Source organism: Gallus gallus, chromosome 4, assembly GCF_016699485.2.
Source record: "Gallus gallus isolate bGalGal1 chromosome 4, bGalGal1.mat.broiler.GRCg7b, whole genome shotgun sequence".
NCBI lineage: Eukaryota > Metazoa > Chordata > Aves > Galliformes > Phasianidae > Gallus > Gallus gallus.
This window is the reverse complement of record NC_052535.1, coordinates 78,599,764-78,613,414: the sequence shown is the minus strand read 5'-3', so window position 1 is coordinate 78,613,414 and position 13,651 is coordinate 78,599,764. Positions and strand designations below refer to the sequence as shown.

The 13,651-nt window shown below is 39.1% G+C and overlaps 1 protein-coding gene across 6 annotated transcripts in view; it reads left to right on the top strand.

Annotated features, from left to right (window-relative positions):
* EVC2 (EvC ciliary complex subunit 2) overlaps window positions 1-2,670 on the top strand; it is a 63,930-nt gene extending 61,260 nt beyond the window's left edge. For 5 of the 6 annotated variants that reach the window (XM_015285796.4, XM_015285793.4, XM_025149754.3 and 2 more), the window contains 3 exons: window positions 33-226; window positions 798-899; window positions 1,359-2,642. In XM_015285796.4, the coding sequence (XP_015141282.2) occupies window positions 33-226; window positions 798-899; window positions 1,359-1,629 (567 nt within the window). In that variant the 3' untranslated portion in view covers window positions 1,630-2,642. Of the gene's footprint in view, window positions 1-32; window positions 227-797; window positions 900-1,358 lie in introns of all 6 variants that reach the window. The other variant, NM_001079749.3, reaches the window with a different exon arrangement.
* The last annotated feature ends 10,981 nt before the right edge of the window (window positions 2,671-13,651 follow it).

The following is a 13,651-nucleotide window of genomic DNA, read 5'->3' as shown; positions in this document are numbered from 1 at the left end:
AATATTATATATCTCTCTCTTTAATCTTCCAGGAGCTCCGACTGGCAGGTTATTTAGCCAGATTGACAAGGGTACCAATGGGGATGTTGCACAGGATTCTGAATTTGTTGCTGCCTTCCAGTTCGCAAAGTGAGGTTCTTTCTATCCTTGATTCCATTGGTGTATATTCAGATGGTGCTGCTGAGAGTGATAGTAATGCAGATGAGTCTGGCAGCTGTAAAAAAAGGTAAGTGGGACTTTTTTGTTGTTGTTGTTAGACCATTGCACAAGATTATTGTTTTCTGTAAACATTGATTTGCTGTACAAGCAAATAGACAACAGTAAAATAGCAGGTGTGTAAATTTATTTTGTGAAATTCTTTTATGGGGAAAAAGAGTTTTGAAACTGTTTCATTATTTCATGAAACGAATTAATTGATGAGGAGTTCATTAATGTTACAATCTGTAAATAAAGCAGTAGTTTTGTAGACTTAAAAACCTTGATCTGATCATTTTCTTTCTGTTGAGTTTATGAGAATAATAAAATCTTACCTCCTAGCTCTGTACCTTGACATAGGAGAGTGAGAGAAGGAGATGTTGTCTTACTGGGCCTCTCTAGTTGTTGGATGTATGTTGTCAAGGAACAACAAAAGGTCCTTGAGACAGTGCTCTGAGGTGTGATCATCTGTGATTTAAATCATTTTTGTAAAAATATAGTTGTTTTCATGGTATTAATGTCATGGATTTTGTGGTTAAAATAAGAAGAGGGAAGAAATTCAGGGATTTGCCACTGTGAATATTCCTTTCCTTCTCTTTCAGGAGGAACCAAGAGTGTTGGCAAGCATTGGAGTACAAAGTAAGGGAAGATCTGATAAGCAAAAGCTTGGAAAGGATCCTTTCTCTGAACAGGAGAAAAGACAGGTAAGTGAAAAACAGGAGGAAGTATATGATTATTTATTTCATCTCCAAAGATGCTTACTTTTATATCAGAGAACAAGTTCCTAAGTATGCATTTTCTGATGTTCTTCAACTGTTTGGTGCTTGTTTCCTACAGCATATTTACACATAATGTGCAATAATAGTAGAAGTCTAAAAAGATTTTTACACACTTATCTGCAAAATTCACACATTTTGCATACACGTTGCCCACCTTCCCTATGTTACTTATCATAAGGTTAACTTTTCTTATGTGATTTTATATCTCATAAAATGATTTGTAAATTATAGTAGACTGGAACAGAAATTACGCTTTGATCTGTCTGAAATACGATTATGTTAATTTTCAGTGGAGAGTCACTACTTCTGTGTCATGGTGTGATAGAGAAGGTGATCCTATTTTTCTGCCAGGTTTTTATTTATTTCTTTATTTCATTAATGTAGCTTGATAAAGAAGAAGCAACTTGCCCTTCTGGAAAGACCATCATTCATTCACCTTGAAAGTTTGCCTACACGTCCTCCTGTGGAACGGTCCACTCCACATGTTTCTTTTAACAGTGTGACAGCTGAAGCCATAGAGGTATTAGACACAGGGGAAAAGATATTTTTGTTTCGTGACCGGAGTGATCCAACACTTTCTTTTCATAACTATCCGAGAAAAAAGAAGAAGAACTTTCTTAATTCCAAAAAGGCTGCTCGTGCAAATATCAACTAATGAGGGAGACCTCCAGTTGAAGAATCAACTGGGGAAGAGGAAGTTATTTAAAAATCAGAAGAATAATGAGAAATAATGAAGTATGCAGTTTGAATAGCACTTGGATTGTTTTAATAGCATTTTTCTGATATTGCAAATGGCTGTAGTTTTATACTGCCACACTTCACAGTGAGCGTTATGCATTTTGTACTTCTTGATAGTGTAGGATGCAAGAGGTGGAATATGTTGGGTGTTTTGTGATATGCATTCTGACAGACACGACTCTGTGTTTCTTCAGTACATTTTGGTCATTTTTGCACTGATTTTACTGTAGCTCTATCTTCATAATTTATATCAATTTATTTATTATATAAAGCAGGTACTGATTTACTCTTCTTGTATTTATATATTCTTGTAACAAGCTGTGGTTTAGCAGATGACATGAAGAGATACAGCTCACGAGTCTTCTGCTCTCTGTTTTTCTGTTAGTCTAGCTAATTTACTCTATAATCTTGTGTTGTTAATGAGCTTTGAGTTTTACTCCTACTGTCTGTGTTCTCTGGTGATAGCTGGTGGTTTAGATCTTCAACATACACGCTTAGTTTTATGTCTAGGAGTAGTTTCACATTTCACTATTGTTTATAAACTTAATTCAGTAGAGCAAAGAATGTTGCTTCAGTTCAAAACATAAGGTTTAAATCTTAAATATTTGTAACCTGTTGCAGTTATTTTCTTGGTGAGGCAATACCATATATGTCAGTAGAAATGGGAAAATGGCAAATGCAGCTGTATTAGCTTCAAAAGCTTTTTTCTATTTCAGTGTTGCCCGCTCTCACAATTTTAGGTGGCTATTTTTGAAGTTCTTATTCCCAAATTTCTCTAAACCAATGGGAGTATCATTTTATATTTGAGAAAAGAGTTAATTTTCAAACTTTTCTAGTTGACAGAAAGTCTGTAAATATGAATCCTAAAAACAGTAACAGGAAAAGGTAAATTAAAATAAATGCATATGTTTGTTAATATTGCATGATATTCTATCCACTTCTGTGCTTTTTTTTTTTTTTTAAACTGTGTAATGCTCTGATGGTAACTGTGATTGTTACTGATTCTGCAGTTGTTCAAGTATGGAGTTTCTGTGCCTTTGTATTAATAGGACGCCAATTTAATTTTAAAAATAAAAATGTTACTTTGTATGCATGTCTGCAGTTGGCATGTATTCCCATTGGGAAAAAAACCTTTTTTTTCCCCACTTCCCTTAACATGTTTAAATATTCATCCCACGGTAAACAACAATTAGTGTTTCTTATTGCTACTAACATTAGAAAATGTTCTATGCAGTAATTAGGCTGATAATCCTAATTATTTTCTGATTGCATTCTTTAGTCTCTTCATAGAAGTTGTCACTTGTACAGAAAGAGGAGTGTCAGAGCTGCTGTGTTTTAATGCATCTGATATGTCCTCCCCAGAGCATGGGTAGGTTAAAGTAGGGTCTGTCCTAACTTGAGACAGGTCAGAACTGCTTCTGGAGGAGGCTCAGGTGTTTCAAAAAGGAATTTGGAAGAGTCATGTCTCAAGCAGCCCTTGTACAAGAAAAAGCAATAGGGAAAACTGAGCTGTTCTCAGGGGTGCAAGGAGCCCTTGAAAGCTGAAGTATCCTCTCTTGAAAGACTCCCCCAAGATTTCTTCCCAAGCCTGGATTCTAGGCTATTATTGTATGAAAAGAGAAACAAGAAAGCTGCTCACAGCTAAGATATTGTTACAATGCAAAATCTGACTATTGATTGCTATATTGATTTATTATCATTAACAGCTAATCTGCATATCTGATAATAGAAGGATAATTTGCAACTCCTCCTCAGTCATGAATTTGAAGCAGCTCAATGATTGGAACAGAGGAGAAATGTCATGCCCTGATCTGAATCAGTTCCATATCATGTTGTACATATTCAAAGGAACGTGCAAACCTTAAGATCTCTCACACCCTATGAAATGGGTACTACATAGCTAACAGCCAGGTTCAATAAAGATTGGATTATATTCAGTTTTGAGTCATTCAGAGGACAGAGAAGGGCCAGTTGGTGTGTGTGTCATTGCAATGTGTATACTGTAGGTATTAAAATCCCTATTCCATAATAGACACCTTGCAAGAAATATATGCTAGCCAGTCACAGAATCAGAGAATGGCTGGGTTGGTAGGGGCCTCAAGGAGGCTTACTGGCTGTGCAGAATAGTCAGGTAGGGCAGACATAGGGGCACTGCCCCTCCCAGCTTTCTGTTAGTAGCGTGATCCATCCTGAAAGAAATGTGCTTGTAAGTTAGAGGTTCACATTGGTAGGAAACAAAATGCCCCACAAAAGCTGTTAAGAGGACCTCTTGCTGAGAGAGATCTGCTATGAAATACAATATACATGCTAAGCCTAATGAAGAATAATTAATGTCAAGTATGATATTCTGATAGGAGCTACCAACATTTTGTCAGAAAGTCAAGCAGTTGTTAAAAAAAAAAGTGAAAATGCATAGGCAGGCCTGACATTTTTGCACTGAGAAAAATGCAAACATGGAAGTAAAAAGATTAACATTTTTGTGGAAATAATCTTTGTACTTCTTAGGTAACTTTATCTTCATTTATTACTATCACAATTTTGTTATCAGATTAAGTTCTAAAGTGACAGCATCTCTTTAATGAGGTCAGTTCTGCAAAATGCTCATCTGCTTTATCTGAACCTGGGGAAATCATGCTGCTTTCTTACATTATCTTGTATTTACGTAGTTGCTATTTTAACACCTTTATTTCTTCTGGGGAATGTAAAGTTTTTCTGCTGCTATCTTATCACAGTCCAGTGCCAGTAATTATATTGCCTTTTGTCAACAGCTCTTGCTTCCTTAGAGTCTGACAGCAAGATTTTTAAAGCACCAAGCACCGCATCCACTAATTCTGAGTTCCCACTCTGCCCTGTGCCAGGATGTTTTTCTACTGTGCTGTTACAACTGGTGCTGACATAGCTGAGCCAGCATAAAGCAAGCTGATTTTGCCTACCAAATTGTGAAAGCTGTGGTAGGAGAGGCTGTTTTGTCACAGGTCATTGGATGCTGAATGAGAACACATGTACCAGCCAGGCAATACTGTGAAAAGGATAAACGTCTTCCTTCTGGCAGAGCATTCCAGGTGGGATTCGGCTTTTACTGCTTGTCCACTAAAATCTTCTGCAAGATGGCTGGCAAAGGCCAGCAGCTCAGGTCTCCACTGCTCTTTTTGTTTTGTTGTTGTTTACAGGGAGCAAGATAGGGAACTTGTGACTCAACACTTGTGAAAGATTCTGCAGTGCTTTCACTGTTTGTGTTGGCAGACAAGCTGTAATATAATGTAATGTCCATCTGTATGTGGATGGTCTCTGCTTGCTTGTGTATATAACCACTAGTTACTTTTTCTACCTCGGCTGTATCAAAAAGCTTGAAAGCCAAACCAAATGAAAGCAGTCTGCTTTCCTTAAGGCTCGGAAATTCATCTGAAGATCAGGGTATGGTGATTTGGTTGGCTGTACATGCTGAAAAGAATTATATTTGGAGAAAGACAGCTTCTTTGGAGTATATTCTTTAGTTAGGCCAAAAAGAGAGTTTTTGTACTTTCAACCATTTCTGTTTGAAGGAGGACAGTTGAATAAGAAAATAAATTAAATTCTCAAGGTGGCAGATATCACTCCTAGGCACAATATTGTTCCGATACCTCAGAACCTGAAATCAGAACCTGGATAACTTTGAGCATTGGTATTAGGCACTAGTCCTTGATTTTGTGCATATGAGAATGAAATCTCATTAGAAAATATACATGGTTTTCAAGTTGCTCAAGTGAACAAAAATATCCATATGGAGAGTGTTTCAAGGATGTAAAAAATTACTTCAGAAGAAATATACACTGAAACACCATTGGATAGATGTGCAGTGTCTGTGCTAATTGGAATAAATGTGTAACTGTTCAATTTTTCTGGTATATTTTTGTTCTGCTTACAGCTTGACCATCACTAGTAATTAAATCTAGTAATGTAAGCTGGCTGCTTTCTATTCATTTGCTGTTGATCACTGGTAATAAGTGTTTTAAAATTACCATCATGGCTGTATTTGCAAATTGGTGCTTATGCGTATTACATACAGAGGAGTAGGTTTGTCATTCCTCTTCGTGTACTATGGAAATACATGGCAATTCAAGGCTGCATTTTGAAAGTCTCTTTCAAAGCGATCTGTACTTTCACATCCTTCTGTCCTGGAAAATATAAAGGGCGCATCAAGAATTGGAAACTGCCATGAAAATTTATTGAAGATTTTTGAATATTTTTGAATTCTTGAAGATTTTCAGATCTTCAGACTTCCCAAAATGTCTTGTATCTTTTCTTGCAGTATTGTTGACAAATCTTCTGTTCCTCTAATGAGCAGTGATTAAATTTTACCTTCTCATTTGTCAAATGAGAAGGAGTAATTCAGTGACACTTTTAGCAGTTATTTTCAGTTGTCTTTTTTCCCCAAGAACGAATGCATTATATATTGTGATTCTGACTGGTTGAAACCTATATATATATATAAAAATTTATTATTGAATGTTTTAAGAGCAGTTTAATGAACAGTGAGGAGCTTCAAGGTTAGCTGGTGAGTTGACAGTAACCAAGTCTTTTCTGGTGCATGGTGCTTTTTTACTGTCTGTGTCTTTGAGAAAAGTACTACCCAAGGCGCCTTACACTCTGCCCAGCTAATGCTTGGTTCTGCCAGCTGTACAAAAATGCAGGAAATTTGTGGTGCTCAGAAGAGTCTTTCCCATAATTACATGGTTCGTTAACTTTGTGTAAATCATTTACAGTATTTTCTTTATAGCTTTTTTACAACAGATCTCTGCTAACTATGTCTCCAGTTTGTCACTGTGCCATTTCCTACATAATACTCCACCTATCCTTACTGGCATTATGGTCTGTTCCTTTCAGACCATTTATCTATCTCAGTCTCTCTTATTTTTAATCTAGTCTTCAGTGTGATCGCTGCTCTTACCATTGTGGTATTGCTGAAGAATTTAATAAGAATACACTTTATTTCATCTTGCGATGATCGGTAAAGAGAAATGGAATGTCAGTAAAAAAAGCCATGGCTGTTAGCCATCACAGTAAAATAGAAAGGAAATTGGAGGTAACCCAACACCTGCCATCACATTTTCAGCTCATGCCTGCAGATAGGTAAATTCTAGACAGAGGCTGTCACACGTTTATTCTGAAGAATTATGTGATGCTCTTTTTCTGTCAAGGGTACTACTGCATAAAGCAAGTCATGCGATTGATTTTTCAGGGTAAGAGGGGTGAGAAGTGTTTTGCTTTAAATACATGCAGTCTTAGAAAATATTTAAGAAAAAAATAACAGAAGAAGAGTACCGTGTTTACCACAGACTCCATCAGTACAATTTGTGCAGCCTTGTACACTAGTTCAAGTCTTAAAATAAATCTGAGAAGAATGCAACTCTTCTGCATTAAGGATAAGCTACGTCTAGCCAATTCCATTAACATAAATGCTTAATTAACAGTTCTGTTGATTAACTTCTGACCTATTTGGATAAAAAGCCAGTGTGCTGCTAATCTAATTGTCTTTTGAATAGTATTTTTGTGGAATGTGTTCCTGGTTGTGGTGATATCTGAGTAAATGAGGTTGCCAATTGCAGATCTGGAGGACCGGTGTTCTGTCATTATTTTATGTTTTTATGAGGTCTGCTCTGAAGCTTAAATACAGAATGATAAGCTTTGTAATCTTGGTCTTTTGCATGTAGACCTCATGGCACCATTACTAAGAAGCTACTTCCAACATGGGGTCCTTATCTTCAACCTCCAAGCCCAGATAACCATTCTGATTCCTGTGGGGGTATCAGTTATCTGATTGCTTTTCTTTTGACACCGCTCAATATCCTTAGAAAGCACTCAGTATAAAGTGATTCCTTACGGGTCCACTTCTGCCTTACCGCCGGGTTCAGCCTTGTTGCACTGATCTGTGACAACTTGTCAGATGAGCTGGGAGCAAACCACCTGTGGAAAGCTCCAGGCTTTCATGTCATCGTCTTTCATCCAGATTTTCCTTTCTGTCACGAGGGAGCTAAACACAGAAGCCTCTCAGCGACTTTGGGAATGAGGCCCCAGTGTTCTGCATTTCACATGTGAATAAAGCAGTGAGAGAAAAATCACCTCAACACCAGGATAAGGATGTTCTCACCCCACTGCTGAATATGCAACGCGGTCTCTCAAGAGAATTCCCTAACAGCACTGAAACAGGAGAGTGATTTCAGGAGCTGTCTGGGTACAGCAAAGCCACAGGCTTAGGAAATTGATTACCAGCTCTTGAAGCAAACCAGGAAGCTGTAGTAACACAGCATGTGCTGACAAAGATCTTCAAAACCATTGTGCGTGTTGCTGTCCAGAGTGAATTTTTGATGCCAAACCTCTACTGTGGAATGAATAAAATGAGGCTATGAAATGACTTTATTCCGAAAATAGTTGTATTGCTGTCATGGGGTGTGTTTTTGAGAGGTGTTCTTCCTAACTGAATTATATGCAGAAGGAGAACACTCGACTTCTGGCATTTGGAAACAGTATTTGCAAAGGGCATGTGATAAGGAGAATTTGATATGAAGAGCTCTGTAAATTTTGGGGAGAAAAATCCCTCCAGAGGGGACCATGCAGCTTCCTGGCTCCTCCAGTACCTATACATGCAAATAGTTCCCAAATGCAATAGCATTATTTACATGAATAAAGATGCCAGGATTTGGTTAATACAACCCTCTCTACACTGTGACTCAGTGTCATATCAGAGTAGAGGGTAATTCAGTGTGGCACAAACTCTGCTAATATGTTCTGGCTGTCACAGTAAACAGGGTATGCACTGTGATTTACTTTTCTTTATTTTGACCATCTAAATGTCACAGTGTCTAATCGAAGCTAAATGTCATGGTTTTCCCCATAGCTGAGAGGCAGGTACAGGCACTGCCCCAGGATGCTTCATGTAACACCTACAGCAGGCTTATAAGTCTCTCTCTTACTGCTTTGTTACTGCATGAGAGTATAAAAGAGGAGGAATTGGTAAGATATGACTCAGTGCCACTGCAGAAGAAAATATATTCTGATAAAAATATTTTTAAACTTCTCTCGGACTCTCCTGATGTGTGTGTGTGTGTGTCATCTCAAAGCAGAGGTACGTTGTCACTGTGGGTCTCAGAACCTCTGAGTAGAAAGGATACTGAGTGCATGACATCATGGTTGGGAGGGAGACTCGTATTTTATGAGACTAGTAATTGGGTAACGCAGAGGAGTTTTTCAGGGTTTAAGTCTTTCTTCAACCAGAAACAGAAGATCTTTTCAGCTCCTGACTACAGTTGCCGTGGGAACAGTTTCAAACAAATACGTGAATAGAGCTGGTCAATATTTTTAATGAAAGAATGGCTTTCATTTGCAAAACAAACCTGTGTAGCATGTATTAAACAAAATTGGAAATCAAAACATTTATTCTGGTTTGTTTCTGTTTCCTTTTTCCTCTTTTGCTTAATCCTTTAACTGGCTGAAAATCTTATTTTCCCTTTTCCTTATGTTTATGAAAGTAAGCCTTTTTCAGTACAGGCAAAACATGCTACCAAATATTTGGATCAATGCAGTGCTCATTTTAAATCAATAATTTCAGGCTACATCCACAAATTTGGACGCCTTGCAGTAGCACCAGTTATGGGTTGAATATCCATCATCCAAAATATAATTGTCAGTGAATTCTGCACTGCATTCTAACTGTAGAAGTGCCTAAACTTCATAAGCCCTGAAACTTAATTTTCCACACCTAACAATTGGCGGTGACACTTGCTAGAGGAATCAAATAATCTGTGCTTGACGTACATAGGGGAAAATGTTTTGTTTTCCTTTCTAATGCCCTCCTGATGAGCCTGCAGGGCTTACAAGGTAAGAGTGAAAACAAACTGCTGGCAGCATGTGGGATTGCAGCTCTTCCATCTCCACTGAAAGAGAGGGCTGTGGCTGAGCCTTGGGGTGCTGAGTCCAGCCCCTGCACAAGGACCAAAGGACATTAGGGGCCAAAAGCTTGGGATGCTGCAGGGCTCAGATGCAATCAGGTGTGCTCTGAGTGTGAGTGTTGGTTTCATTGCTGTAGACTGCCTTTATCAAATGAACACCAACAAATCATTAAGCTCCTTTCAGTTAGTACAAGTTAATAATTCAGTTAATATCTGCAGAGCCTCAAAGGCTGCTTTGGAGATGGATTTGGCTGGGGTGCACTGCTGTATTACTGACATAAGAAATCTGTGGGGCCTTTTTGTAAAAGATGATGTCACCATGTCCAGGACCTGCTGCTGCACTGTCTGAAATGCAAGTTGTTACTCATGTGCCATGCAATTGTGTTACAGAAATTAAAAGTGTCAGTCATATCTGTGGCTGTCTTTCTGTCAGCCCCAAGAGGAAACTTTATGATGTTTTTTTTTTTCCCCAAGTTTTTCCTGAGGCTTGAATTAAATAGCCAGCAAGCCAAGTATGTGTGTGCCTCTTATGAAACAGTGAAGTTATGTTACACATCTGTGAAACTGCACTTAGAGCTAGATCTTGAGCGTTGATCCACTGATGTCAAAAGATATGTCTTACTTGGTACCCCTTGAAGCTCTGTTGAGGATGCGTATGTTTCCATTCTCTGCTTTTTTTTCCCTTTAATTTTCTCTTTTTACTATAACATAAGCATATAAACAGAATAAATAAATACATCTGTGCATGATTTCTGTGTTGTAACTGGAAAAAAATATGCTTAGGCCTGAAATTTGTTTCTTCTCAATTCATCCTTCTCTATCTTTCCATTGGTGTTTGAGTCCCACCGCAGATACAGTGAGTTAGTGCTTAAATCCTCCTTTGTGTGTGGACTGTCTGCTATTACTGAGGAGGGTACAGGGAATTGCAGCTGTATTGACAATCACTGCTCTGATACCATATATTTTGGGCCCGTACATAAAGCATAATTTGTATCTTTTTTACTCGCTTTGAGTGATCTTCGTTCTTTTAAAAAGCAATTCTTTCTGTTTCAGTAACACAAACTTTGCATTGCTTCCATTCCCCCAATATTTGTCTTGAATAAACCTGGTAAAGAAGTATTTCTACTGCCACTTAGTAGGAAGGAAAATGAAGCATAGAATAGGCAGATCCAGTGTGGTCCTTTTCAGCATTTGTTCAGTGAGCCACAGCCATGGGGAGGTGATGCCACCCCTCCCCAAAGACCTGCTGACATTTTCTCCCTGAGCACAAAGGACAGCGAGAGCAGCTGAGGAGAAAATGGCAGTGAGAAATGTATGACTCCTGAGAACGCCATTGCTTCTTTTATTGAGAGAGGAAAACATTTTAAATGAGGAACTGGAACTCAATTTCATTTCAGGTGTTGCAAAGTGGTCATTAAAAAATCCCATTTCTATTACTGACATCATTTCAATTACTTCTTGAAAAAAAAAATACATTTCAAAAGCACTTTACTTTCTATGCCATCATGAAGCTAAAGCTAAAAATGAACAACAACAAAAATCAAATAGATGATTGCAAAGAAGTTAGTGTGGCACTAAGGACTACCAAGCCTGTTCTGCCAGCACCATTCCTTTGAAATCTGTGCTGTGAAAAGTATACATAGGGTGTGAGTTCCTTTCTTTCCTCTCCTGGATAGAAATCTGCTCAGGCTGCCAAGGGGTTAAATGGAGATCAAGTCAGATCAAAAATTCTCAGGTGTGGATGGAGCCATTTGGAGGTGTGCAACCAGCATGCTGGGAACACAAAAGGTGCAGGAAGATGTGACCCGGGGCTCAATTTTGGGTGACAGTTCTCAAGTACAAATGTGTGTCTTCGTCTGGAAGTGGAAGCACTGCATTGGGAAGACTTGAGTTCATGATTATTGCTTACATTGTCTCAGATTATTCACTTCATGTTTTGTCTGAAATGCTGGTGCTATTAATAACGTGAAATAATGATATTTAAATTACTATAATCTTAACTGTTGATTGTAGCTGATTGGAAAATAGCTATTCTTGTTCCTTCTCCTTGAAGAAAATTTTGATTTTTTTCCACAAAGATTCCAGAGGGAACATTATCTCGAAACTCAGGTGCCTGGGTTAGAAATGGGTCTTCTTGCTGCCCCTGCTGTGGGACTTTAACTGGTGATAGTATGAGAAGTAAGGGCCTTAAATTGCACCAGGGGAGGTTCAGGATGAATAATAGGAAAAATTTCTCTTCAGGAGGAGTGGTGAGGCATTGGAACAGGCTGCCCAGGGAGGTGGTGGAGTCACCGTCCCTGAAGATAGTAAAGATGTGGCACTGAGAGACATGGTTTAGTAGGCATGGTAGGGATGAGTTGACAGTTGGACTAGATGATCTGATGGTCCAACCAATTCGTTGACTTGGACCATTCCCTTTGCCTGGCAGCTGGGGCTGCTAGGCCACATGTTTTACCCCAAGGAGGAAGAAGACCAGTGACCAGCAGGAGCGAGCTCGTCTATGGGACTATGTGGGGTTCCTCGCTGCTACCACAGATACATCATTGCTCTGATCCTCCTTGAGGACTGAAACAAGGAGTGGACATCTGAGGCAGGGCCTGACACCTTCATCCTGGGCCTCACAGGGCTCTCTGTCAGTTCTGTGGCCCTTGTTTCACTTCTTGTTCCTTCCTTGCACGGACATGGGGTGGAGCATCCATCTCCTTTGGGTTTCTGCCCAGGAAACAAAGAGGTAAGAAAATAAAGAAAGGAAGAGGAGAAAGAGAAAGAGAAGGAGAAAGAAAAAGGGAGGAAGGTAAAGGGAGGCAAAACAGAAGAGAAGAAATGCAGGAGGAAGGGAAAGGGGAAGAAAGATCTGGACACAAACTGAGCCTCTTTGCTGTTATTTCCTCTCGTTTTGCCTTTGAGGAAGCAGAATCAGCCTCAAGGAGCAGCAGCAACTCTAGTTCTTCCCTTGTCCCTAAAGAGACAACTAAATACTTCAATGATGTTATAAAAACTGACATATAAATGTACTTTACATTGAAAAGAATTCCTCACTATAGCTGAAGGTAAAGATGTAAACAGCATTGTCTAATTGACTTCCACTTTGACTTCCACATTTCAAAAGCTTTAACCATTTTCCTCTCCTTCCTTATTTATTTAAAAAGATATAATGCAGGTTGTTGCTATGGTGCTCATACCAAGATGTCTGCATTCATATCCCTGAACCTTGGATAGTACTTGTACATTTTTGTAGCTCTGTCTGGATCTCTCTCCTTTACCAAAATTAACAGTGTACTCCAGCTGGTAGAGAAAGTGTGCTCCTTTTTTGCCTTGAGAAAACGCAGAATAAATGTAAAGTGAAAGAAAGGTCTGCAGGCCTTTTTTTAAACGCTTCTCAAGTGCTTTAGTAGACGCAGGATATGCATGTTCAGAGGCAGTCATAAGAGATTCTGTGTTTGGCAACATTTGCAAGCCGGGGGACAAATTATCTACATGGTTTTTTTTTACAGCTTTTACAGGAGATTCTCCTTCCTGCACATTGTACACCCGAACCCTGGCCAAGGGTGGGAGGCTGTACTCCACTGCAGCCTTTCTGGAAGGAGTTGCCACATGGTCACTGACACAGATGGCCCTGCCCTCTGGAAGCTTTGCCCTGTCCAAACTCTTCTGTACACTCCAGTGCCCGTGCAGGCAGTATGGCTCCCACATCCTCCCTTGAACATGGCATAAGACCAAAAGCTTTTCTGAAGACATCATCAGGTCAGGGAGTGAATAGAATTACTGTACTCTTACTGGAATTAAAAGAGGAAAATACACTTTGAAATATGTGTAATTAAACTGCAGTCTCTTTCACCTGTAGCAAAAACCTGCCATTAAAATGTTTGGCTTGCAGCTGAAGCATGTTTCAATCCAAAGGCACTGCTTTTTCTCTGAGTGGAGTCTCATATACAGGACATGCTGAACACTGCTAATGGATGAGCAAACACACACAGGGAGCTACAAGAGCCTGAGTTTCTGATGGCTATCCAT